We start from the raw sequence: 23,570 nt of genomic DNA, 5'->3' as shown, positions 1-23,570 counted from the left end.
TAGTCCAGCATGTTTTCTTGATGCGGCACAATTTACAACAAGACACCCAAATTATATTCATTCAAAAATAACATTTATTCACATGACAATACAAAGTTCTAACAATCTAGTCTGATTACAAAAACAAAGCTTAATATCAAAGCACAAACATATCTAGAAAGCGCTATGAGCATAATTTTTTTTGAGTAACATGGCTTCCATGAAAAAATGTCCTACTAGCTGATTTTAGTCTCCATCACCACCACTTCTCCAGGAAGCTATACGGACCCAAGTAATTCCTGCTAAAAAACTTCAATCTCAAGTAACACGGACGAACCGCCAAACCTGCATAGAATCCAAAAACGTACAAAATTATAATAAGTTATAACAGTAAACTCCCATATGAATCTAGAGTAATAATATTAGTTTATTTTCCAAGCTATCATCGGAAGGACACCACTACCATATTAGGGTACCATAAAAACATGGGCAACCGAATATAAAAATGCAGACTATATACAATTTAGAAAAAAATGTTCTATAAATGTGAAATTTTATCATCCAAAAATAGAAAGTTCAAGGTCATGTTAAAACAACTAGTTAGTCATCAATCTGGGCACCTCAAAACAACTATTTCATCAACCCATGCACCTGACCGAGCTAGTTATTTGAACAAATATTAGTGAACTTTATTTTTACAAAATAGTTGTATATAAACAAACTGCATGATTGACAAATACTAAGATTCAATAATAAGCTATCAAGGTTTACTATTTAAAACACTTAAACTCATAGCTTGTTTTATTGCAAATGAATATCAAAATAGTTGTTTTGCCCTTTCACAAACACATGGGGAAACCCAATCGATAAAAAATAGAATACATGGGGAAGCTGAATGTTAAATTACTTGTGCCTCTAAATAGACAACCATAATCTTGTTATGCAAGCATAATTTCGCAATATAAACATTGAAATATGTTTCATTTACTATTCCTTTTAAGGCGTTTAAGCATATGCCGCCATGTCATTGTTCGAAATTAGCATACAATAGAAACTAAAAGGTTAAAGTTGGTAGAAAAAACAAATTGCAATTTTATTTCTGGTATATCTGATACAAATATTGAATGGATTTACATGCATGTAATTACTAGTTGTTCTTTGGACATCTTATCAATTTAGGTATATAACTAAACATTATCCATCCACTCGACGCATCCCAGCACCACTCATTTTATCATAGTTTAAAATAATTATATATATTTAATGTGTTCGAAGTTGAATTGGAGATATTGAGCATGTCAAATTTGATAGACTGAGATAAAAATTCAGAACAAATATTGTTCTTGGGTGTGATAGGTTGCACGTCACTTCACAAAACCAGGTACAAAACTGATATAAATATAGGTGCCAGAAATACGTAGTACAATGTGATCAGTTAAGAAAATAATAATTCTGAGCGACATCTACATAGTAACTACAATTTAGCAGTACTTTGAGTAACAATAATCTTCAAACATACAAAAAGTAGTTGTGTAGAGCTAATTTTTACCTGGCTTACAACTTTAACAGCGAGTAGTAACAGTTAGAATAGATGCAATTAAAGAGTACCAACACACACCTCCTTTCTGAAATAAAAATTACTACAGAAACAAATAAATTGCATGAAACTAGCTGCTATTCTACTTTTTCATATGATCAATAATCATGATTCTTTGCAAGAAATAATGGGCATTTCTCAACAAATTAATTCAACAATAGCTACAGGATATTTTGAAACAGAAGGCTAGTTAGTACTTGATGGGTAACAATAACATATCTTCACCGACATTTAGTTTGGTCGTAGCCACAAAACTTGCATGATAAAATATTTGAGGACCAACGGCATAACAATATTAGATGAGATCGAAGCCTTGAATAAGTAAAGATTGGAATGTTTGGAAGAAATAATCCTTAGAAAAAGGACAGAGATGCATCATGCACTAAGTAAGCGCTCTCCCAATGAACAGATATACCTCATTAATGTCAACAATACGTGGACTATTTAATAAATGCAAAACACTATGAGCTCACCTGGTCGGATACTATTCTAAATCATGACGTACTACTTAACAAAATGGCACACGAGGCACCTCCAAGCTGAGTCCATGGTTGTTTTCGTGTGGTTTCATTAGACATATGCCATAGTGATATGCTATGGATGGGATAATTGGAGGAAGAGACACGGTGCTTACCTTGCACCGGCATGATGCTGATGTCCTTAAAGTATCAATAGGCTGGAAAATTGGTTTGAACATATCAGCCTACTACAGATAAGCTGTTACATATATACATAAGAACTGGAACAAAAGAACATCACCTCCAGTCCTGGACTTGAAATTGTTTGGTATAGATTTTGCACCAATTCCCCAAAGAAGAACAATTTAGCACCTTAAATTTGAATGTATACATACAAATCAGAATCATTCCAAATGTGTTTTTTACTTAACATAAATCTAGAATCAAATGAAACTTTGGGACATAAGGAAATATTTCAGTACAATTTCAGGAAGTACATGGAGAGTAGTAGATTACCACATACACTTGCCGTGCATCTCTCTTACTTGATTATATCATCACAGAGATTGCATTATTATAATAGTATGTGCTCCAAGTACAGAAACATCATGGACATAGTAGAATACCGAGACAAAAGAAAGAACTTAGCTAGTAGAGAAATTTCAGTCAACTCTTGTGTGGTACTGACTACTGAGTATACTGAGACAAAATAAAAAACTGTAGGAAGAAAACTTTCGACCAGCTAATACAGTTGTAAGCACGGAACTAAAACTAACATAACCAATTAAGAATGATTGTTATGGAGACAATGAAGAAAAACAGTTATATGAGCGCTTGAGCTTGCACTGTAAACAACCATGGAGCAGAAGATCTATCAAAAGACAATCAATTCATATTTGTAGAGGCTTATGGCATAGTTTAAAAAGAGCATCCAACAAAAGCTATATATCATGATGTGGTTACCAAAATAGAAGTGTCAGTGAGTTAGTATCCTAAAGATTATCCATGGAAGGGTGCAGGTTGCACATATTGCCTAGTGGGTGAATGTGAGAAAGCAATGCTGGACTGCATTATCCTGGACCACCGTTGACCATGGCGTTTCTGCAACTACCAAAATTGCATCTTCTCAAACAGGAGGCCAGAGGTGAAGCTCCCGGTGGAGCAGCAATGCGGAAAGCATACGACGGTGCTAGTGGCATGACTAAAACTGACTGGAGGCCGGAGGTAACGCTCCCAGTGGAGCTGCGCCGTGGAAAGTATACGACAGTGCTAGTGGAAACAATGAGGACGGCAAGATGAAGATGTACTCCCATCCATAATAGGAAGTGAAATGCAAAGTAACAATTCCAGTGTACTCAATTTCTGACTTAATTAGAGATGGTTAAGAACCTGCAGTTTTAATTCACATTATTGGATTTCTTGCACTATCGTACTAATAGCCAAAAGTATTTCAACCTAGTGAAGTTTCAAGTTGCAGTAGTGGACAAATCCCATAGCCAACATCCAACAATGGAATCCAAACAAAAGCCTAAAACTGTACCCCTAAAATATATCTGGAACTCAAGGAAAAGAAAGCCATTTGATGAGCTGCACTCACCATCTGATGAAATTGATGCTGCTGATGCTGTCGTCCAGCGTGAAGGGCACGTCCGTGTTCAGCTCCGCGTTGCCGCTGACCATCCCCACGAGATGGACCTGCAGATCCCGCAAACCAAATAAGAAGCTGTGTAAGAACTCAAACCCGATGGATCTGGATGTGGGCCAGGGGTGATTCCTCACTTATGTTGGCTCGCCGCCAGATGGATCTGGATCCGTGCGCGCCGCCGGCGAACTTGAGGGGTTCCAAACCCGGTAGTCGGTCCTGCCGCGACCGCGGCCGCGTCAGCTCGAGAGGCAGGACTGGGCCGCCGCAGCTCGAGGGCGCGATCTAAATGGAAAAAGTCACGGAGTGGGGTAGATGGGGAGGGATCCGGTGCGGGATAGATGGGAGGGGCCTGGTGCAGGGTGGTTCAGCGCCGGCGACGCCAGCGGTGGCATGAAGCGATGCGAGGAGGGAAGGTGGAGTGGCGACGGCGGCTGATGGATGGTATGGAAGGAGATGGGAGAAGGGCAATTAGGGTTAGGCTGGTCTGGACTCTGCAGTTAAATGGGCTGCCTTAAAGTTTTCACTCCCCGCGCCGGCGACTTAAAATTTCCCTTCTCACGCACACGCTCTGTTCTTCTACATTTTTTTTCGTATTCACTGTTGCATTCGACTGACATGTAGGCCAAACAGAATGACATACACAGGAGGAGCCACCCGTGACGGTCCAAATGGTGTATAAAGAAAAAAAGTTAGACCCATCTAGTTGATCCATGACGGTTTTCATGACAGTACATCGATGTCCATCATAATGGTGTAATCGTCTCGAGGCCCATTCACATATTGTAGATCCATGACGCTTTCTATGACGGTATACCGGAACGTCATGAGAAATCCGTCATGGATCAACAGATTTCTTGTAGTGACAGCATTGCATACATGATAGAGCCTATGGCTGAAGCATAGGGAACATCTTTCATTTTCTCTCTATCTTCTGCATTGGTCGGGCATTGAGTCTTACTCAATTTCACACCTTGTAACATAGGCAAGAATCCTTTCTTTGCTTGATCCATTTTGAACTTCTTCAAAACTTTGTCAAGGTATGTGCTTTGTGAAAGTCCAATTAAGCGTCTTGATCTATCTCTATAGATCTTAATGCCCAATATATAAGCAGCTTCACCGAGGTCTTTCATTGAAAAACTCTTATTCAAGTATCCCTTTATGCTATCCAGAAATTCTATATCATTTCCGATTAGTAATATGTCATCTACATATAATATCAGAAATGCTACAGAGCTCCCACTCACTTTCTTGTAAATACAGGCTTCTCCAAAAGTCTGTACAAAACCAAATGCTTTGATCACACTATCAAAGCGTTTATTCCAACTCCGAGAGGCTTGCACCAGTCCATAAATGGATCGCTGGAGTTTGCACACTTTGTTAGCTCCCTTTGGATCGACAAAACCTTCCAGCTGCATCATATACAACTCTTCTTCCAGAAATCCATTCAGGAATGCAGTTTTGACATCCATCTGCCAAATTTCATAATCATAAAATGCGGCAATTGCTAACATGATTCGGACAGACTTAAGCATCGCTACGGGTGAGAAGGTCTCATCATAGTCAATCCCTTGAACTTGTCGAAAACCTTTTGCGACAAGTCGAGCTTTGTAGACAGTAACATTACCGTCAGCGTCAGTCTTCTTCTTGAAGATCCATTTATTCTCAATTGCTTGCCGATCTTTGGGCAAGTCAACCGAAGTCCACACTTTGTTCTCATACATGGATCCCATCTCAGATTTCATGGCTTCAAGCCATTTTGCGGAATCTGGGCTCACCATCGCTTCTCCATAGTTCGTAGGTTCATCATGATCTAGTAGCATGACTTCCAGAACAGGATTACCGTACCACTCTGGTGCGGATCTTACTCTGGTTGATCTACGAGGTTCAGTAGTATCTTGTTCTGAAGTTTCATGATCATCATCATTAGCTTCCTCACTAATTGGTGTAGGTGTCACAGAAACCGGTTTCTGTGATGTACTACTTTCCAGTAAGGGAGCAGGTATAGTTACCTCATCAAGTTCTACTTTCGTCCCACTCATTTCTTTCGAGAGAAACTCCTTCTCTAGAAAGTTTCTGAATTTAGCTACAAAAGTCTTGCCTTCGGATCTGTGATAGAGGTGTATCCAATAGTTTCCTTTGGATATCCTATGAAGACACATTTCTCCAATTTGGGTTCGAGGTTATCAGGTTGAAACTTTTTCACATAAGCATCGCAGCCCCAAACTTTCAGAAACGACAACTTTGGTTTCTTGCCAAACCACAGTTCATAAGGCGTCGTCTCAACGGATTTTGATGGTGCCCTATTTAACGTGAATGCGGCCGTTTCTAGAGCATAACCCCAAAACGATAGCGGTAAATCAGTAAGAGACATCATAGATCGCACCATATCAAGTAAAGTACGATTACGACGTTCGGACACACCATTACACTGTGGTGTTCCGGGTGGCGTGAGTTGCGAAACTATTCCGCATTGTTTCAAATGTACACCAAACTCGTAACTCAAATATTCTCCTCCACGATCAGATCATAGGAATTTTATTTTCTTGTTACGATGATTTTCAACTTCACTCTAAAATTCTTTGAACTTTTCAAATGTTTCAGACTTATGTTTCATTAAGTAGATATATCCATATCTGCTTAAGTCATCTGTGAAGGTGAGAAAATAACAATATCCGCCACGAGCCTCAACATTCATCGGACCACATACATCTGTATGTATGATTTCCAACAAATCTGTTGCTCTCTCCATATTACCGGAGAACGGTGTTTTTGTCATCTTACCCATAAGGCACAGTTCGCAAGTACCAAGTGATTCATAATCAAGTGGTTCCAAAAGTCCATCACTATGGAGTTTCTTCATGCGCTTTATACCGATATGACCTAAACGGCAGTGCCACAAATAAGTTGCAGTATCATTATCAACTCTGCATCTTTTGGCTTCAACATTATGAATATGTGTGTCACAACTATTGAGATTTAATAAGAATAGACCATTCTTCATGGGTGCATGACCATAAAATATTTTACTCATATAAATAGAACAACCATTATTTTCTGATTTAAATGAATAACCGTCTCGCATCAATCAAGATCCAGATATAATGTTCATGCTCAACGCTGGCACCAAATAACAATTATTTAGGTCTAATACTAATCCCGAAGGTAGATGTACAGGTAGCGTGCCAACCGCGATCACATCGACTTTGGAACCATTTCCCACACGCATCGTCACCTCGTCCTTAGCCAATCTTCGCTTAATCCGTAGTCCCTGTTTCGAGTTGCAAATGTTAGCAACAGAACTAGTATCAAATACCCAGGTGCTACTGCGAGCATTAGTAAGGTACACATCAATAACATGTATATCGCATATACCTTTGTTCACCTTGCCATCCTTCTTATCCGCCAAATACTTGGGGCAGTTCCGCTTCCAGTGACCAGTCTGCTTGCAGTAGAAGCACTCAGTTTCAGGCTTAGGTCCAGATTTGGGTTTCTTCTCTTGAGCAGCAACTTGCTTGCTGTTCTTTTTGAAGTTCCCCTTCTTCTTCCCTTTGCCCTTTTTCTTGAAACTAGTGGTCTTGTTGACCATCAACACTTGATGCTCCTTCTTGATTTCTACCTCCGCAGCCTTCAGCATTGTGAAGAGCTCGGGAATAGTTTTATTCATCCCTTGCATATTATAGTTCATCACGAAGCTCTTGTAGCTAGGTGGCAGTGATTGGAGAATTCTGTCAATGATGCAATCATCTGGAAGATTAACTCCCAATTGAATCAAGTGATTATTATACCCAGACATTTTGAGTATATGCTCACTGACAGAACTATTCTCCTCCATCTTGCAGCTATAGAACTTATTGGAGACTTCATATCTCTCAATCCGGGCATTTACTTGAAATATTAACTTCAACTCCTGGAACATCTCATATGCTCCATGACGTTCAAAACGTTGTTGAAGTCCCGATTCTAAGCCGTAAAGCATGGCACACTAAACTATCGAGTAGTCATCAGCTTTGTTCTGCCAGACATTCATAACATGCGGTGTTGCTCCAGTAGCAGGCCTGGCACCCAGTGGTGCTTCCAGGACGTAATTCTTCTATGCAGCAATGAGGATGATCCTCAAGTTACGGACCCAGTCTGTGTAATTGCTACCATCATCTTTCAACTTTGCTTTCTCAAGGAACGCATTAAAATTCAATGGAACAACAGCACGGGCCATCTATCTACAATCAAACATAAACAAGCAAGATACTATCAGGTACTAAGTTCATGATAAATTTAAGTTCAATTAATCATATTACTAAAGAAATCCCACTTAGATAGACATCCCTCTAATCCTCTAAGTGATCATGTGATCCAAATCAACTAAACCATGACCGATCATCACGTGAGATGGAGTAGTTTCATTGGTGAACATCACTACGTTGATCATATCTACTATATGATTCACGCTCAACCTTTCGGTCTCCGTGTTCCGAGGCCATATCTGTATATGCTTGGCTCGTCAAGTATAACCTGAGTATTTCGCGTGTGCAACTATTTTGCACCCGTTGTATTTGAACGTAGAGCCTATCACACCCGATCATCACGTGGTGTCTCAGCACGAAGAACTTTCGCAACGGTGCACACTCAGGGAGAACACTTGTTGATAATTAGTGAGAGATCATCTTAAAATGCTAACGTCAATCAAAGCAAGATACGATGCATAAAAGATAAACATCACATGCAATCAATATAAGTGATATGATATAGCCATCATCATCTTGTGCTTGTGATCTTCATCTTCGAAGCATCATCATGATCACCATTGTCACCGGTGCGACACCTTGATCACCATCGTAGCATCGTTGTCGTCTCGCCAATCTTATGCTTCCATGACTATCGCTACCGCTTAGTGATAAAGTAAAGCATTACAGCGCAATTGCATTGCATACAATAAAGCGACAACCATATGGCTCCTACCAGTTGCCGATAACTTGGTTACAAAACATCTCATACAATAAAATTTAGCATCATGTCTTGACCATATCACATCACAACATTCCCTGCAAAAACAAGTTAGACGTCCTCTACTTTGTTGTTTGCAAGTTTTACGTGGCTGCTACGGGCTTAAGCAAGAACCAATCTTACCTACGCATCAAAACCACAACGATAGTTTGTCAAGTTGGTGCTGTTTTAACCTTCGCAAGGACCGGGCGTAGCCACACTTGGTTCAACTAAAGTTGGAGAAACTGACACCCGCCAGCCACCTGTGTGCAAAGCACGTCGGTAGAACCAGTCTCGCGTAAGCGTACGCGTAATGTCGGTCCGGGCCGCTTCATCCAACAATACCGCCGAACCAAAGTATGACATGCTAGTAAGCAGTATGACTTATATCGCCCACAACTCACTTGTGTTCTACTCGTGCATATAACATCAACACATAAAACCTAGGCTCGGATGCCACTTTTGGGGAACGTAGTAATTTCAAAAAATTTCCTACGCACACGGAAGATCATGGTGATGCATAGCAACGAGAGGGGAGAGTGTGATCTACGTACCCTCATAGAACGACAGCGGAAGCGTTATGACAACGCGGTTAATGTAGTCGTAAATCTTCACGGCCCGACCGATCAAGCACCGAAACTACGGCACCTCCGAGTTTTAGCACACATTCAGATCGATAACGATCCCCGGACTTCGATCCAGCAAAGTGTCGGGGAAGAGTTCCGTCATCACGACGGGCGTGGTGACGATCTTGATGTTCTACCGTCGCAGGGCTTCGCCTAAGCACCGCTACAATATTATCGAGGAGTATGGTGGAAGGGGGCACCGCACACGGCTAAGAAAATGATCACGAGGATCAACTTGTGTGTCTAGGGGTGCCCCCTGCCCCGTATATAAACTAGCAAGGGGAGGAGGCCGGCCGGCCCTAGGGCGTGCCAAGGAGGAGGAGTCCTCCTCCTAGTAGGAGTAGGACTCCCTTCTTTCCTACTCCTACTAGGAGGGGGAAAGGAAGGGGGAGAGGGAGAAGGAAAGGGGGGCACCGCCCCCCTCTCCTAGTCCAATTCGGACCAGAGGGGGAGGGGGCGCGCGGCCCACCCTGGACGCTCCTCTCTCTCTCCACCAGGGCCCATAAGGCCCATTACTTCTCCTGGGGGTTTCCGGTAACCCTCCGGCATTCCGGTTTTCTCCGAAATCACCCGGAACACTTCCGGTGTCCGAATATAGCCGTCCAATATATCAATCTTTATGTCTCGACCATTTCGAGACTCCTCGTCATGTCCGTGATCACATCCTAGACTCCGAACTAACTTCGGTACATCAAAACTCATAAACTCATAATATAACTGTCATCGAAACCTTAAGCGTGCGGACCCTACGGGTTCGAGAACAATGTAGACATGACCGAGACACGTCTCCGGTAATAACCAATAGCGGAACCTGGATGCTCATATTGGCTCCTACATATTCTACGAAGATCTTTATCGGTCAGACCGCATAACAACATATGTTGTTCCCTTTGTCATCGGTATGTTACTTGCCCGAGATTCAATCGTTGGTATCTCAATACCTAGTTCAATCTCGTTATCGGCAACTCTCTTTACTCGTTTTGTAATACATCATCTCGCAACTAACTCATTAGTTGCAATGCTTGCAAGGCTTATGTGATGCGCATTACCGAGAGGGCCCAGAGATACCTCTCCGACAATCGGAGTGACAAATCCTAATCTCGAAATACGCCAACCCAACATTTACCTTTGGAGACACCTGTAGAGCTCCTTTATAATCACCCAGTTACATTGTGACGTTTGGTAGCACACAAAGTGTTCCTCCGGCAAACAGGAGTTGCATAATCTCATAGTCATAGGAACATGTATAAGTCATGAAGAAAGCAATAGCAACATACTAAACGATCGGGTACTAAGCTAATGGAATGGGTCATGTCAATCACATCATTCTCCTAATAATGTGATCCCGTTAATCAAATGCCAACACATGTCTATGGTTAGGAAACATAACCATCTTTGATTAATGAGCAAGTCAAGTAGAGGCATACTAGTGACATTTAGTTTGTCTATGTATTCGCACAAGTATTATGTTTCCGGATAATACAATTCTAGCATGAATAATAAACATTTATCATGATATAAGGAAATAAAATAATAACATTATTATTGCCTCTAGGGCATATTTCCTTCACTTAGCCCGTCACAAGCTCTCACGGTAAACGAAGGATATTCCTTCTCCCAAGACAATCCGATCAGGCTCGGCATCCCGGTTACAAGACATCCTCGACAATGGTAAAAACAAGACCAGCAAAGCCACCCAGATATGCCGACAAATCCCGATAGGAGTTGCACATATTTCATTCTCAGGGCACATCGGATGAGCAAGACGTCGGGTGGGCCATCCTAGAGTTTCCCCTGGTAGCTCCGGACATCGCTTAGTTTGGACCAACACTTAGACAAGCATTGGCCGGGTGGGGGGGGTTAAAATAAAGATGACCCTTGGGCTGGCCTAACCCAAGGGAAAAAGAGGCTAGGTGGAGGAATGGTAAAACCAATGTTGGGCCTTGCTGGAGGAGTTTTATTCAAGGCGAACTGTCAAGGGGTTCCCATTATAAGCCAACCGTGTAAGGAACGCAAAATCTAGGAACATAACACTGATATGACGAAAACTAGGGTGGCAAGAGTTGAACAAAACACCAGGCATAAGGCCGAGCCTTCCACCCTTTACCAAGTATATAGATGCATTAATTAAATAAGAGATATTGTGATATCCAAACAAAATATCCATGTTCCAACAAGGAACAAACTCCAATCTTCACCTGCAACTAACAACACTATAAGAGGGGCTGAGCAAAGCGGTAACATAGCCAAACAACGGTTTGCTAGGACAAGGTGGGTTAGAGGCTTGGATTAACAATATGAGAGGCATGATAAGCAAGTGGTAGGTATCGAAGCATAGGCATAGCAAAAGAGTGAGCAACTAGCAAGCAAAGATAGAAGTGATTTCGAGGGTATGGTCATCTTGCCTGAAATCCCACAAGGAAGAAGACCGAGTCCATGAAGAAGACAAACGGACATAGTCGAACGGTTCCTCACAAACGCGGCATTATGGGAACCAACCTGAAGAACCAACACCGGAAAGAAGCACACAACATAGTAAACAACCAACACATGAACATGGCATGATATGCGGGATGCGGTATGCGGCGCATATGCATGATTTGGAAAGGAATGATTGAATATGGCCTCAACTTGGAAATCCAAGAGCGCCACTGGAAAGAGGAGTTGATTTCGGTTGAAATCGATATAAAGATCACCGGAATCGGATGCACGGTTTGGAAATGGCAAGCAAAATAAATATGGCACCGGTCTGCGATAAACAGCAAGTAGCCTCCTAAATGCATCAAGAACAACATGCTACAACACTCAAACATAGCAAAAAAAAATATGGTAGGGATACACTCATGATGCTTGACAAAATATGAACACTGAGCTACGGCTAATTCACTCAATAGAAAGCTCAAACAAGCATGGCAAAAGTGCAAAAGATAACAGGTTTCAGACTTAGTGAAATTAACAGCATATCCGGAATTTATCATCAGGAAGCAATGTTTAGAGCATGATAACTACATGCTACAGGAACATATCATGGCAAAGCAAGGCATGGCATGAAGCTACTCTAAGCATATAACAAAAGTCCCTTAGTGACCTTGAGCCAAAAGGGATCAGAAAATACAATTGCAAGCATGTGAACATAGCAAAAACATAAACAGATTCAGACTTAGTGAAAAACTGGAGCATGCAAAACAGATTAACAAGTAGGCATGTTTATGAGCTCGATGCACTCACTACAGAGCATTTCATAACAAACTAAGCATACATCCATCAAGAAGACATGGCATAGGAGCTAGACATGGCAAGAACAACAACATAGCATGCATGGATCAACAACAACAAGCTCGGCAAAATTGCTAAACATGTTAACAATCTTCCAGGAACATTTTATAGCAAAACTAGAGCTCAATTGACTCAAGGTAGGGTGCTCCATAAATGCAAATAAAGACATGGATGGATAGAGCACCACAATATTAACAAAACATCCTTACTGATCATCCTCAAAAGAGGCACGGATCACTAGGAAACAACTTGAACATATGACATAAAAACAAAAACAGGACAAGGACTTGGTGAAATTCTAAGTCCCTGAAATCAGCATCATCGAGTAAGCTACTTTGCATGCTTGTGCTAGTCACCAAAAAGATCACAAACATACATGGCATACACCCCTGTAAAGATGGCATGGCATTCTACAAAACACATGTAGAGCTCAGGATCATGGCATGCGCACATTAATCTTGGAAAAAATGACGAAAGGTCATTTGCTGAAACAAATCTGACATAATCATCACATAGCCCTCTTCCAACAGCATTTCAGGCATCAAGATGAGCTCAAATTGTCACATCCCTAGTTCTGGTATGACCTAGGCTTGCTAGTCATGTGTGCATCATGTTTAAATTTCATTTAACTTTGAAATGGGGATTTTGAAACCCTCAGAAATCATTTCTGGAAATGACCCAGATAAAAATTTCTCCAAAAAGGTCCAAGAAAATGTTCATGTTCCTCTCTAAAAATATTGGACAGAGATAAAAAATCAAACCAATATCTTTAGGAGCTCATAAGTATTTATTTTGGGCATTTGGAATTAATCGAGTAATTATTTGCATTGGATAAATATTTTATTATATATAAAATATTGTCCAATAATTCTGAATTTTGGTGAGGGGCTTTGGAGTGGTCCAACTAGTCCCTACTAAAATTTACAGAATAAAATAAAATGATTTAGTATTTTTATTAAATCAAAACAAATGTCATAAAATAGAAAACAAAAACAAAATAGAAGCAAAAGGGAAGAAAACCCACCTGCACTTACCTCCCTGTGCAGCCTGGCCTGGCCCAGTGGCCAACAGGCCGGCCCCTTCCTCGCGCCAGGAGGACAGGGGCACACGCCCGGCGTGCGTGGCCACGCGTCCGGCCACGCCACCTGCCTTCCTGGCCTCTCCCCCGACGCCCTGGCTGTCCCGAACATTGCCGCGCGCCGCCCCGGACCTCTCGCACTCTCTCTCGCTCTCCCTCCTCCCCTGGATCTCTCCCTCTCCCCGTGCCCGAAGCGCTGCCGTCGCCGCCGCTCGCCGTTGTCACGCTCACCGCCTCCCCCTCGCCCTCTCGTCATGCCCACGAGCTCCGCGTTGTTGCCCTGCATCGTCTTCCTCAGCCACGCAAGCCGGAGCGCCCCGAGGAGCCGCCATCGTCATCTTCTTCACCGCTGGCCGCCGTGGATCCCCTCCGCCCGCACGTCGCCATCCGGCCTTCCCCGAGCCCGCTTCAAAGCCTGCTGCATCCTCTGTGAGCCACTGCGTCGATCCCCCCTCTTCCCTAGCTCAATTTCTTCCTCTAACAACGATGTCGTTGGAGCCGAGAGCTCTTCGCCGCCGTTCATGTCGCCGTCATGGCCGCTGTCACCTAGGGACGCGACCGAGCACACCACCGTGCTCAGTGCAACGCCAGGACCCCAAAACCCTCACCTGCTGCTCCTGTCATGCACTGTAGCCCTTCTCCCCTCCCCGCCGAACTCCGGCCGCCGCCCAAGTGGTCGCCGCCATCGATTTAGGCCATCTCCGGTGAAACGAAGGGCACCAGTAGATGCGCGCGAGCACCAGCTCCTCGGAGATGGTCTCCGCGGCCCATTTGGTCACCGGAGACGCGTTTCCGACGCCCTCCGCCGTGTTCAGCCTCGCCGGCGGTTAAACGCCGGTGGGGTTTGACCCCTTTGACCTCGCGGGCCCGTCAAGTGGGCCCCATGGGTCAGGTGATTAGCTTAAGGCTAATCACCATTTAACTAAACCTGACACTGACAGTGGGCCCAACGCCACTAATTTTAATTAGATTAGTATAATAACCCCCTGTTAAATAACCGGTCACTGACGTGTGGACCCCACACGTCAGGTTTGACCTGGTCAGCTCCGTTGACCTGCTAACGCAGGCATGACGCAATGCTGACGCAATATTTCATTTTCTGGTTTAAAATTAATCAGGAAATTCTAGAAAATGTTCTAAACTTCAAAAATTCATAGAAATTCAACCGTAGCTCAGATTGAAATAATTTATATATGAAAAATCATCAGAAAAATTCAATCTATCTATCCGTACCATTTTCATGCATGGCAAACCAACCTATACATGCCGTATATATGAAAACACACTTATGGCATATTTAAGAGCTTAATTTGGAGTTGTACTTGAACCCTTGGCTCAAATGAACTTCAACCAAATAAATGCTAGATGCATTAACTCAACAACATCACATACTCATGCCATGTTCATGCATCATATTGTTGCATATGCTTGTGTTTGATTTTCCGACACCGTTCCTTCCCGATAGGTCCTGCTCCGGAGAGTGTTCGAGAGTACCTGTCTGAGGAGCAGTGCCCCCCTGTTGATCTACCAGGCAAGCAAACCCCCTTGTTCATTCCGATACCATCCTACTCTCTCGCTCCTGCTCTCATTTATTGCATTAGGACAACAACGATTCAACTGCTACTTTATGCTGCGGTAGTTGAACCCATTCCCCTGCATGACCTGTCATTGCCACAGTAAATAGTTAAAACCCACTAGCATGTGTAGGAGTTGTTTGAGCCATGTTGTGTTCCTACCATGCCATGCCTGCTATTGCTTAGAGTTGTGTCAGGTCTGATTCATTGGGAATGAATTGGAGTGTTACGATATGTTCTGGTGCTGAGAGTTAAGCGTGTGAACACGATTTGGTAAAGGTAGCGGTGAGAGGCCATGTAGGAGTACATGGTGGGTTGTCTCATTGGGACCGTCCTTAAGAACTGAGTTCTGTGCAAGTTGTCCAATGACTAGCTACTACCACACATTGGGCTCCGGGCGCTCCAAGCTCTCTCGACTTATTAACCGCCTTGAACTCTGTCCAGGAGTTGCAAATAGTTTCTGGTGTTTGTAGGTAGTGTTAGTACTCTACCAAGTGGCACCCGGCCAGGTGGCCTTGGGACAGACTAGGCACAGGTGGCACGGTGTACCAAGTGGCACCCGAATGGTGGGCTTGGGAACCCTGCTCACATCGTTTGGGGCCGTGAGCGACACCCCGGCCGGATCTCCTTGCGGATGGAACCCGAATAGGCGATAAACCTGGACTAGAGTCTTGCGTGGTTAGTCAGGTCGTGGCCGACACCCTCGCCGGGCTTCCGCTTGAAGGATGCCGAGATACATGACGTGTACATGGTGATAAGTGGTGAGAGCGTGTGTGAAGAAGTACACCCCTGCAGGGTTATCATGATCTATTCGAATAGCCGTGTCCTCGGTTATGGACTTCTTGGATGCTTACGTGGTACATAGACAACCTGAAGTGGATACTCTAAAATGCTCAAGATAAGTGTGAGTGCTATGGATGGCCTTCTCGTTGGAGAGACGGGGATGAATCCATAGTAGTGTATTGATGTGGTGATTAGTGGACTCGTGTGCGCCACCTCAGAAGAGTTACCAGCAGTCGTAGTACAGGATAGCCACTGAGTCAAAGCTGGCTTGCTGCAACTAAACCCCACATTACCTTCTTGATACAAATGCATGTATGATAGGATCTGATGTAAGTCTTGCTGAGTACCTTTGTACTCACGTTTGCTTTATTTATGTTTTGCAGGTGAGACATCTGTCTCACTAGTAGTACCGCTTGGACTTCGACGAGTAGCTTGTTACCTCAGCTACGATCTTTTACCTTGGAGGGACTTGTAGATAGTCAGGTTTCTCGGCCTTTTTCTTTTGTAGTTGTCTGTACTCAGACATGTAATGCTTCTGTTGCTTGTATGCTCTGAATGATGGGTCATGTGACCCCTATTTGTATTTATGCTATGTGGCTCTTTTGAGCCTTTATCTATATGAATTGCGTTATGTTGTGATGCCATGTTGTACATCACATACTTGCATGTTATGCGTACGTGTGACGTGTATTGCTATGTGTGGGATCCGACAATCTGGTTGTTTGTCCTTGGCAGCCTCTCTTATGAGGAAATGTAGTCTAGTGCTTCCTTGAGCCATAGTAGTCTGCTACAGCCCGGTTCACCGGAGTCCTGCTAGCCCAGCACTACTGCTCAGAACACTTGACTGGACGGCATGTGTTCCACTTCGTTCCTATGTCTGTCCCTTTGGGGAAATGTCACGCGGTGATTTCCGGAGTCCTGTTAGCCAGTGCTACAGCCCGGACTCATACGCTGTTGACTGACATGCTCGATGTGATTCATGTATGCCTGTCTCCATAGGTCTGTGCCGCTTTGGGTTCACGACTAGCCATGTCGGCCCGGGTTCTCTGACATATGGAGGCTAGCGACACTATCATATACGTGAGCCAAAAGGCGCAAACGGTCCCGGGACATGGTAAGACGACACCCGTGGGGATACCGTGCATGAGGCCGCAAAGTGATATGAGGTGTTACATGCTAGATCGGTGTGACTTAGAATCAGGGTCCCGACAGCTTTGGTATCAGAGCCTGACTGCCTGTAGGATTGCCAAGCCAACCTGGTCGAAGTTGAGTCTAGAAATTCTTTAGCTATATAGGGGAATTGATTGTGGAAGGGAACGTAAGGCTCTTTTTACTCCTTATACCTCATGCCTTCTGATCTGAGTCATCCTATCTTTCCTACGGGGTTAAGGAACTAGGCTTCCTCTTCTGTCTATCAGGATCACGTGTTACTACTCCGTAGTCTCTTAGGATTGGTTGATCAGAGTCATATCCCAGTTCGAGTACCTCTGGTGTAGTCTGTTTAGTAATATCTCAGAACCTTGGGTGATGATGTTGAGTTTGATGCTACCTCATCATTTGCAGAATGTCTCATTTCGAGCATTTTACTGCCGTTGTGCTGCCGGAATTGTCCTAGGAGTTCAAGAGATAGTATTTTTCCTCGTACTATATTCTACATCCTTATGATGATGCTGAATCCATCCTTGTTTCCTTGGTTGGTTCTTCAGGATGTTGCTGGTTAACCGAAGTTCTGTTGCTCGTATCCAGAACCACGGAGATGGTAGGGATGAGGATCCTCCCGACCAGTCTTCGTTGGCAGAGTTCACGTTAGAGGTTGAGAGGAACAAGCGTGAGTCTAACCGCTTGCTAGCACGTATTGAGGAGAACACCTCCCATCAGCACAAAGAGTTTGTGTCCATCCATGACTTCATCGGTCTGCAACCACCTACCTTCCATCATTCCATTGAACCACTTGATGCAGATGACTGGCTACGTAGTATCACAAGCTGCGTTCGGTGAATGTAGCTGAAAGTGACAGGGTCACCTACGCTGCTTTTCATCTGGAAGGTCCTGCTAGTATTTGGTGGCAGAACTATGAGGCTATGCTTCCAGCTGGCCAGAAAACCACCTGGAGAGATTTCACCGAGGCTTTTCGCGAGAATCACATTCCTCAGGCTCTCATTCATCGCAAGAGAGAAGAGTTTTGTAGTTTCACGCAGAGTAAGATGGCTGTTAATGTTTACAGCAGAGAATTTGAGAACCTTGCACGCTATGCTACAGAAGAAGTGTCCACAGACGCCAAGAAGCAGGCTAGGTTTTGGAAGGGTCTCAACCCCAAGTTACGTCGTGATCTCCACTTGCACCATTGCAATACATTCCAGGCTCTTGTGCACAAGGCCATTAACGCAGAAACAGCTCAACTCACTTACGAGGAGTCTCGTAAGCACGACCGTAATTTGGTTCCTTTCTTCGGTTCTAGTTCGCAGAAGCGCCGGATTTGGGTTCCGAACTCCGCTCTTCCACCCGGATATTCACCGAGGCCATCTTATGTGGAGCCTCACCCAGTTCAGTTACATACTCCACTCAGGCCTACTGGTAGACCGCTTGTCAATGCGGGTCCACGTCCTACTTCAGGGACTTGTTTCACATGCGGAGAGCCAGGACACTATGCACGTGACTGCTCTCAAACCAACTATGCTCCACCCCAGCCTGAGAAGTCTGTTGGCCGTGGTAAGCCATCACGCAAGATGATTAGTGTCAAGTCAGCTCCCACTGAATGTGGATGTGTGCATCACGTCTCAGCTAAAGACACTCATGATGATCCGGATGTCGTTCTTGGTACACTCCTTGTCAACTGTCATCCAGCTTCGGTTCTGTTTGATACGGGAGCATCTCATTCCTTCATTTCCGAAAGTTATGCCAGCTTGCACAACATATCCTTTTGTGATATGCCCTCTCCACTAGTAATTCAAACTCCTGGATCCAAATGGCAAACTTCTAGTGTAAGCCATGGTAATGAAATCCTTGTTGACAGACTTGTATTCCTTGCATCACTTATAGCCCTCAAGTCTACGGATATTAACATCATTTTGGGTATGGACTAGATGAAAGCTCATTATGCCAAGATTGATTGTTACACTAGGTCTGTTCAACTTACACACCCATCTGGCAAGATAGTCACCGTCTCCACTAGGGTTGCAAAGCGTCAGCTCTATTCTCTTAATGCCAACCCTCTTCCTGACCTTGAAGATATCCCGGTAGTCTGTGACTTTCCGGATGTTTTTCCAGAGGAACTGCCAGATATTCCACCTGACAGAGATGTAGAATTGGCATAGATCTTATCCCAGGAACCGCTCCAATCTCTAGGAGACCTTACAAGATGGCACCCTTAGAACTAGCTGAGCTTAAGAAACAACTCGATGAATCCTTGCAAAAGGGTTTCATCCGTCCTAGTTCTTCTCCCTGGGCTTGCCCCGTCCTCTTCGTCAAGAAGAAGGATGGTACGGACCGGATGGTTGTAGATTATCGTCCCGTTAATTTGGTCACGATAAAGAACAAGTATCCGCTCCCCAGGATCAACGACTTGTATGATCAGCTCGCTGGATCCTCAGTCTTTTCCAAGATGGATTTGAGGTTAGGCTACCACCAAATCAAGATCAGAAATGGGGATATTCCTAAGACGGCTTTTGTCACTCGTTATGGTCAGTACGAGTACACGGTCATGTCCTTTGGTCTAACCAACGCTCCAGCTACTTTCTCCCACTTGATGAACTCGATCTTCATGGAGTACTTAGATAAGTTCGTCGTGGTTTACCTCGATGATATTCTTATTAACTCGAAGAACGAGGAAGATCATGCCGAACATCTTAGACTTGTGCTAGAAAAACTCAGAGAGCACCGCCTTTATGCCAAGTTCTCCAAGTGCGAATTTTGGTTGCCAGAAGTGACCTATCTCGGCCACGTAATCTCTGGTAAGGGCATTGCTGTCAATCCCGAAAGAGTTCAGGCCGTTCTTGATTGGACTCCGCCTGAAACAGTTAAGCAAGTTAGGAGTTTCCTTGGTCTAGCCAGTTATTGTCGCCGATTCATTGAGAAATTCTCCAAAGTGGCCAAACCTCTCACGAAACTTCTCAAGAAAGATAAAAGGTTTGAGTGGTCCCCACAGTGTGAGCACAGTTTTCAGGAACTGAAAAGACGCCTGACTTCTGCTCCCATACTTGTGCCACCGGATTTCACTAAGGACTTTGTTATCTATTGTGATGCCTCACGACAGGGACTAGGTTGCATTCTTATGCAAGATCGCCATGTGATTGCCTATGCATCTCGACAGTTGCATCCACATGAGGAGAATTATCCTACACATGATCTAGAGCTTGCAGCTGTAGTCTATGCACTTAAGACCTGGCGACATTACCTTCTTGGTAAACGTTGCGAGATTTACACCGATCACCAGAGTCTCAAGTATATCTTCACCCAACCAGATTTGAACCTTAGGCAAAGACGTTGGTTGGAGTTGATCTCAGATTATGACTTAGGGATTACCTACACCCCAGGCAAGGGGAATTTCATGGCTGATGCGCTAAGTCGTAAGTCCTATTGCAACAATCTCATGTTGCAGCAGGGCCAACCACTTCTCCATGAGGAATTATGTAAACTTAACCTTCACATTGCTCCTCATGGATTCCTTTCTACCTTGGTGGCGAAACCTACTCTTGTGGATCAGATCATCTCTGCTCAGAAGCAGGATACGGGAATTTCCTGGATCAAGAGAAACAATAACAAGGGAGTTGGTGGTAGTTTCTCTATAGATGATCGTGGTGTTGTTGAGAGTCGCTTGGTGGTTCCCAAGAATCAACATCTTTGACAATTAATCCTTAAGGAGGTGCATGAATCTCCTCTCATGATTCATCCCGGTAGTACTAAGATGTATCAGGACCTACGCCAGAGGTTCTGGTGGACTAGGATGAAGAGAGAAATCGCTCAGTTTATTGCTAACTGTGACGTTTGTCGTCGCGTTAAGGCAGAGCATCAAAGGCCTGCTGGCACCCTTCAACCTTTAGCTATTCCTGAGTGGAAATGGGATAAAGTTGGTATGGACTTCATCACCGGCTTTCCCAGGACCAAGAAAGGGAATAACGCTATCTTCGTAGTCATTGATCGTCTTTCCAAAGTGGCTCACTTCCTACCTGTTCGAGAGAATATCACTGCTAGTCAGCTCGCTGACTTATATATTTCTCGAATAGTGTCACTTCATGGTGTTCCACTAGAGATCAATTCAGACCATGGTAGTCTTTTCACTTCTCATTTCTGGGAGAGTTTCCAAACTGCCATGGGCACCCGTCTTTCTTTCAGTACCGCTTTCCACCCTCAATCAAGTGGTCAGGTGGAAAGGGTCAACCAGATTCTTGAAGACATGCTTAGAGCTTGTGTTATCTCATTCGGTATGGATTGGGAGAAGTGTCTTACCTTCGCCGAGTTTGCTTATAACAACAGCTACCAATCCAGCCTCAAGAAAGCTCCTTTTGAGGTTCTGTATGGACGAAGATGTCGAACACCTTTGAACTGGTCAGAAACCGGTGAAAGACAATTCTTTGGACCGGATATGATCCAGGAGGCAGAAGAACAAGTTCGCATCATTCGTGAGAATTTGAAAACCGCACAATCTCGTCAAAAGAGCCAGTATGACCATCGTCATAAGGAAGTGGCTTATGAAATTGGCGACAAAGCTTACCTTCAGGTTACCCCTTTGAAGGGTACCCATCAATTCTGTATCAAGGGCAAGTTGGCTCCTCGTTACATTGGTCCCTTTCTCATTCTCGCTAAACGAGGAGAGGTTGCCTACCAGTTGGAACTACCACCACATCTTTCGCGAGTTCATGATGTCTTCCATGTCTCTCAACTCAGGCGTTGCTTCTCGGATCCCATCCGCGGAGTGGACCACGAAACGCTTGATCTCCAAGATAACCTCACTTATCGGGAGTACCCTGTCTGCATCCTTGATCGAGCAGAGCGTGTCACCCGACGTCATAACATCAAGTTTCTCAAGGTTCAGTGGTCTCATCATTCCGAGAGAGAAGCTACTTGGGAGTGTGAAGATCGTCTTCGACTTGAGTACCCCGCTTTCTTCCCGCCGACTCCTGAATCTCGGGACGAGATTTCTTCGAGTGGGGGCGAGTTGTCACATCCCTAGTTCTGGTATGACCTAGGATTACTAGTCATGTGCGCATCATGTTTAAATTTCATTTAACTTTGAAATGGGGATTTTGAAACCCTCAGAAATCATTTCTGGAAATGACCCAGATAAAAATTTCTCCAAAAAGGTCCAAGAAAATGTTCATGTTGCTCTCTGAAAATATTGGACAGAGATAAAAATCAAACCAATATCTTTAGGAGCTCATAAGTATTTATTTTGGGCATTTGGAATTAATCCAGTAATTATTTGCGTTGGATAAATATTTTAATATATATAAAATATTGTCCAATACTTATGAATTTTGGTGAGGGGCTTTGGAGTGGTCCAACTAGTCCCTACTAAAATTTACAGAATAAAATAAAATGATTTAGTATTTTTATTAAATCAAAACAAATGTCAGAAAATAGAAAACAAAAACAAAATAGAAGCAAAAGGGAAGAAAACCCACCTGCACTTACCTCCCTGTGCAGCCTGGCCTGGCCCAGTGGCCAACAGGCCGGCCCAGCCGACTGGCAGTGCCAGTCGTCCCCTTCCTCGCGCCAGGAGGACAGGGGCACACGCCCTGCGCGCGCGGCCACGCCACCTGCCTGCCTGGCCTCTCCCCCGACGCCCTGGCCGTCCCGAACGTCGCCACGTGCCGCCCCGGACCTCTCGCACTCTCTCTCGCTCTCCCTCCTCCCCTGGATCTCTCCCTCTCCCCGTGCCCGAAGCGTTGCCGTCGCCGCCGCTCGCCGTTGTCACGCTCACCGCCTCCCCCTCGCCCTCTCGTCGTGCCCACGAGCTCCGCGCTGTTGCCCTGCATCGTCTTCCTCAGCCACGCAAGCCGGAGCGCCCCGAGGAGCCACCATCGTCATCTTCTTCACCGCCGGCCGCCGTCGATCCCCACCGCCCGCACGTCGCCATCCGGCCTTCCCCGAGCCCGCTTCGAAGCCTGCTGCATCCTCTATGAGCCACTGTGTCGATCCCCCCTCTTCCCTAGCTCAATTTCTTCCTCTAACAACGATGTCGTCGGAGCCGAGAGCTCGTCGTCGCCGTTCATGTCGCCGTCATGGCCGCTGTCACCTAGGGCCGCGACCGAGCACATCACCGTGCTCAGTGCAACGCCAGGACCCCAAAACCCTCACCTGCTGCTCCTGCCATGCACCGTAGCCCTTCTCCCCTCCCCGCCAAACTCCGGCCGCCGCCCAAGTGGTCGCCGCCATCGATTTAGGCCGTCTCCGGTGAAACGGAGCGCACCAGTGGATGCGCGCGAGCACCAGCTCCTCGGAGTTGGTCTCCGCGGCCCATTTGGTCGCCGGAGACACGTTTCCGATGCCCTCCGCCGTGTTCGGCCTCGCCGACGGTTAAACGCCGGTGGGGTTTGACCCCTTTGACCTCGTGGGCCCGTCAAGTGGGCCCCAAG

At 44.8% G+C, this 23,570-nt stretch overlaps 1 protein-coding gene across 1 annotated transcript; it reads right to left on the bottom strand.

The window, feature by feature from the left end:
* Window positions 1-297: 297 nt before the first annotated feature.
* On the bottom strand, window positions 298-23,370 carry LOC147991441 (uncharacterized). The gene is made up of 5 exons (XM_087538671.1): window positions 23,293-23,370; window positions 3,814-3,961; window positions 3,632-3,729; window positions 2,211-2,252; window positions 298-324 (listed from the first exon to the last, which is right to left on the bottom strand). The coding sequence occupies exons 1-5, from the start codon at window positions 23,368-23,370 to the stop codon at window positions 298-300; spliced, it is 393 nt and encodes a 130-aa protein (XP_087394797.1).
* Between the last annotated feature and the right edge of the window lie 200 nt (window positions 23,371-23,570).

The sequence above is a fragment of the Triticum urartu genome, chromosome 1A (genome assembly GCF_056163025.1).
Source record: "Triticum urartu cultivar PI428250 chromosome 1A, HENAU_Tu73, whole genome shotgun sequence".
Taxonomy (NCBI): Eukaryota; Viridiplantae; Streptophyta; class Magnoliopsida; order Poales; family Poaceae; genus Triticum; species Triticum urartu.
The sequence above is the reverse complement of the archived record's forward strand: the minus strand, read 5'-3'. Positions and strand labels throughout refer to the sequence as shown.

What these genes read in the sequence shown, in the direction of transcription:
- LOC147991441 (XM_087538671.1), bottom strand. Translation starts at nt 23,370, where the DNA reads ATGGCGGCGACCACTTGGGCGGCGGCCGGAGTTTGGCGGGGAGGGGAG. An exon ending in AGCATCAATTTCATCAGATG is followed by an intron (nt 2,253 to 3,631) that starts GTGAGTGCAGCT and finishes CCAATTTTCCAG; the next exon opens with CCTATTGATACTTTAAGGAC. An exon ending in CAGCATCATGCCGGTGCAAG is followed by an intron (nt 325 to 2,210) that starts GTAAGCACCGTG and finishes GATTCTATGCAG; the next exon opens with GTTTGGCGGTTCGTCCGTGT.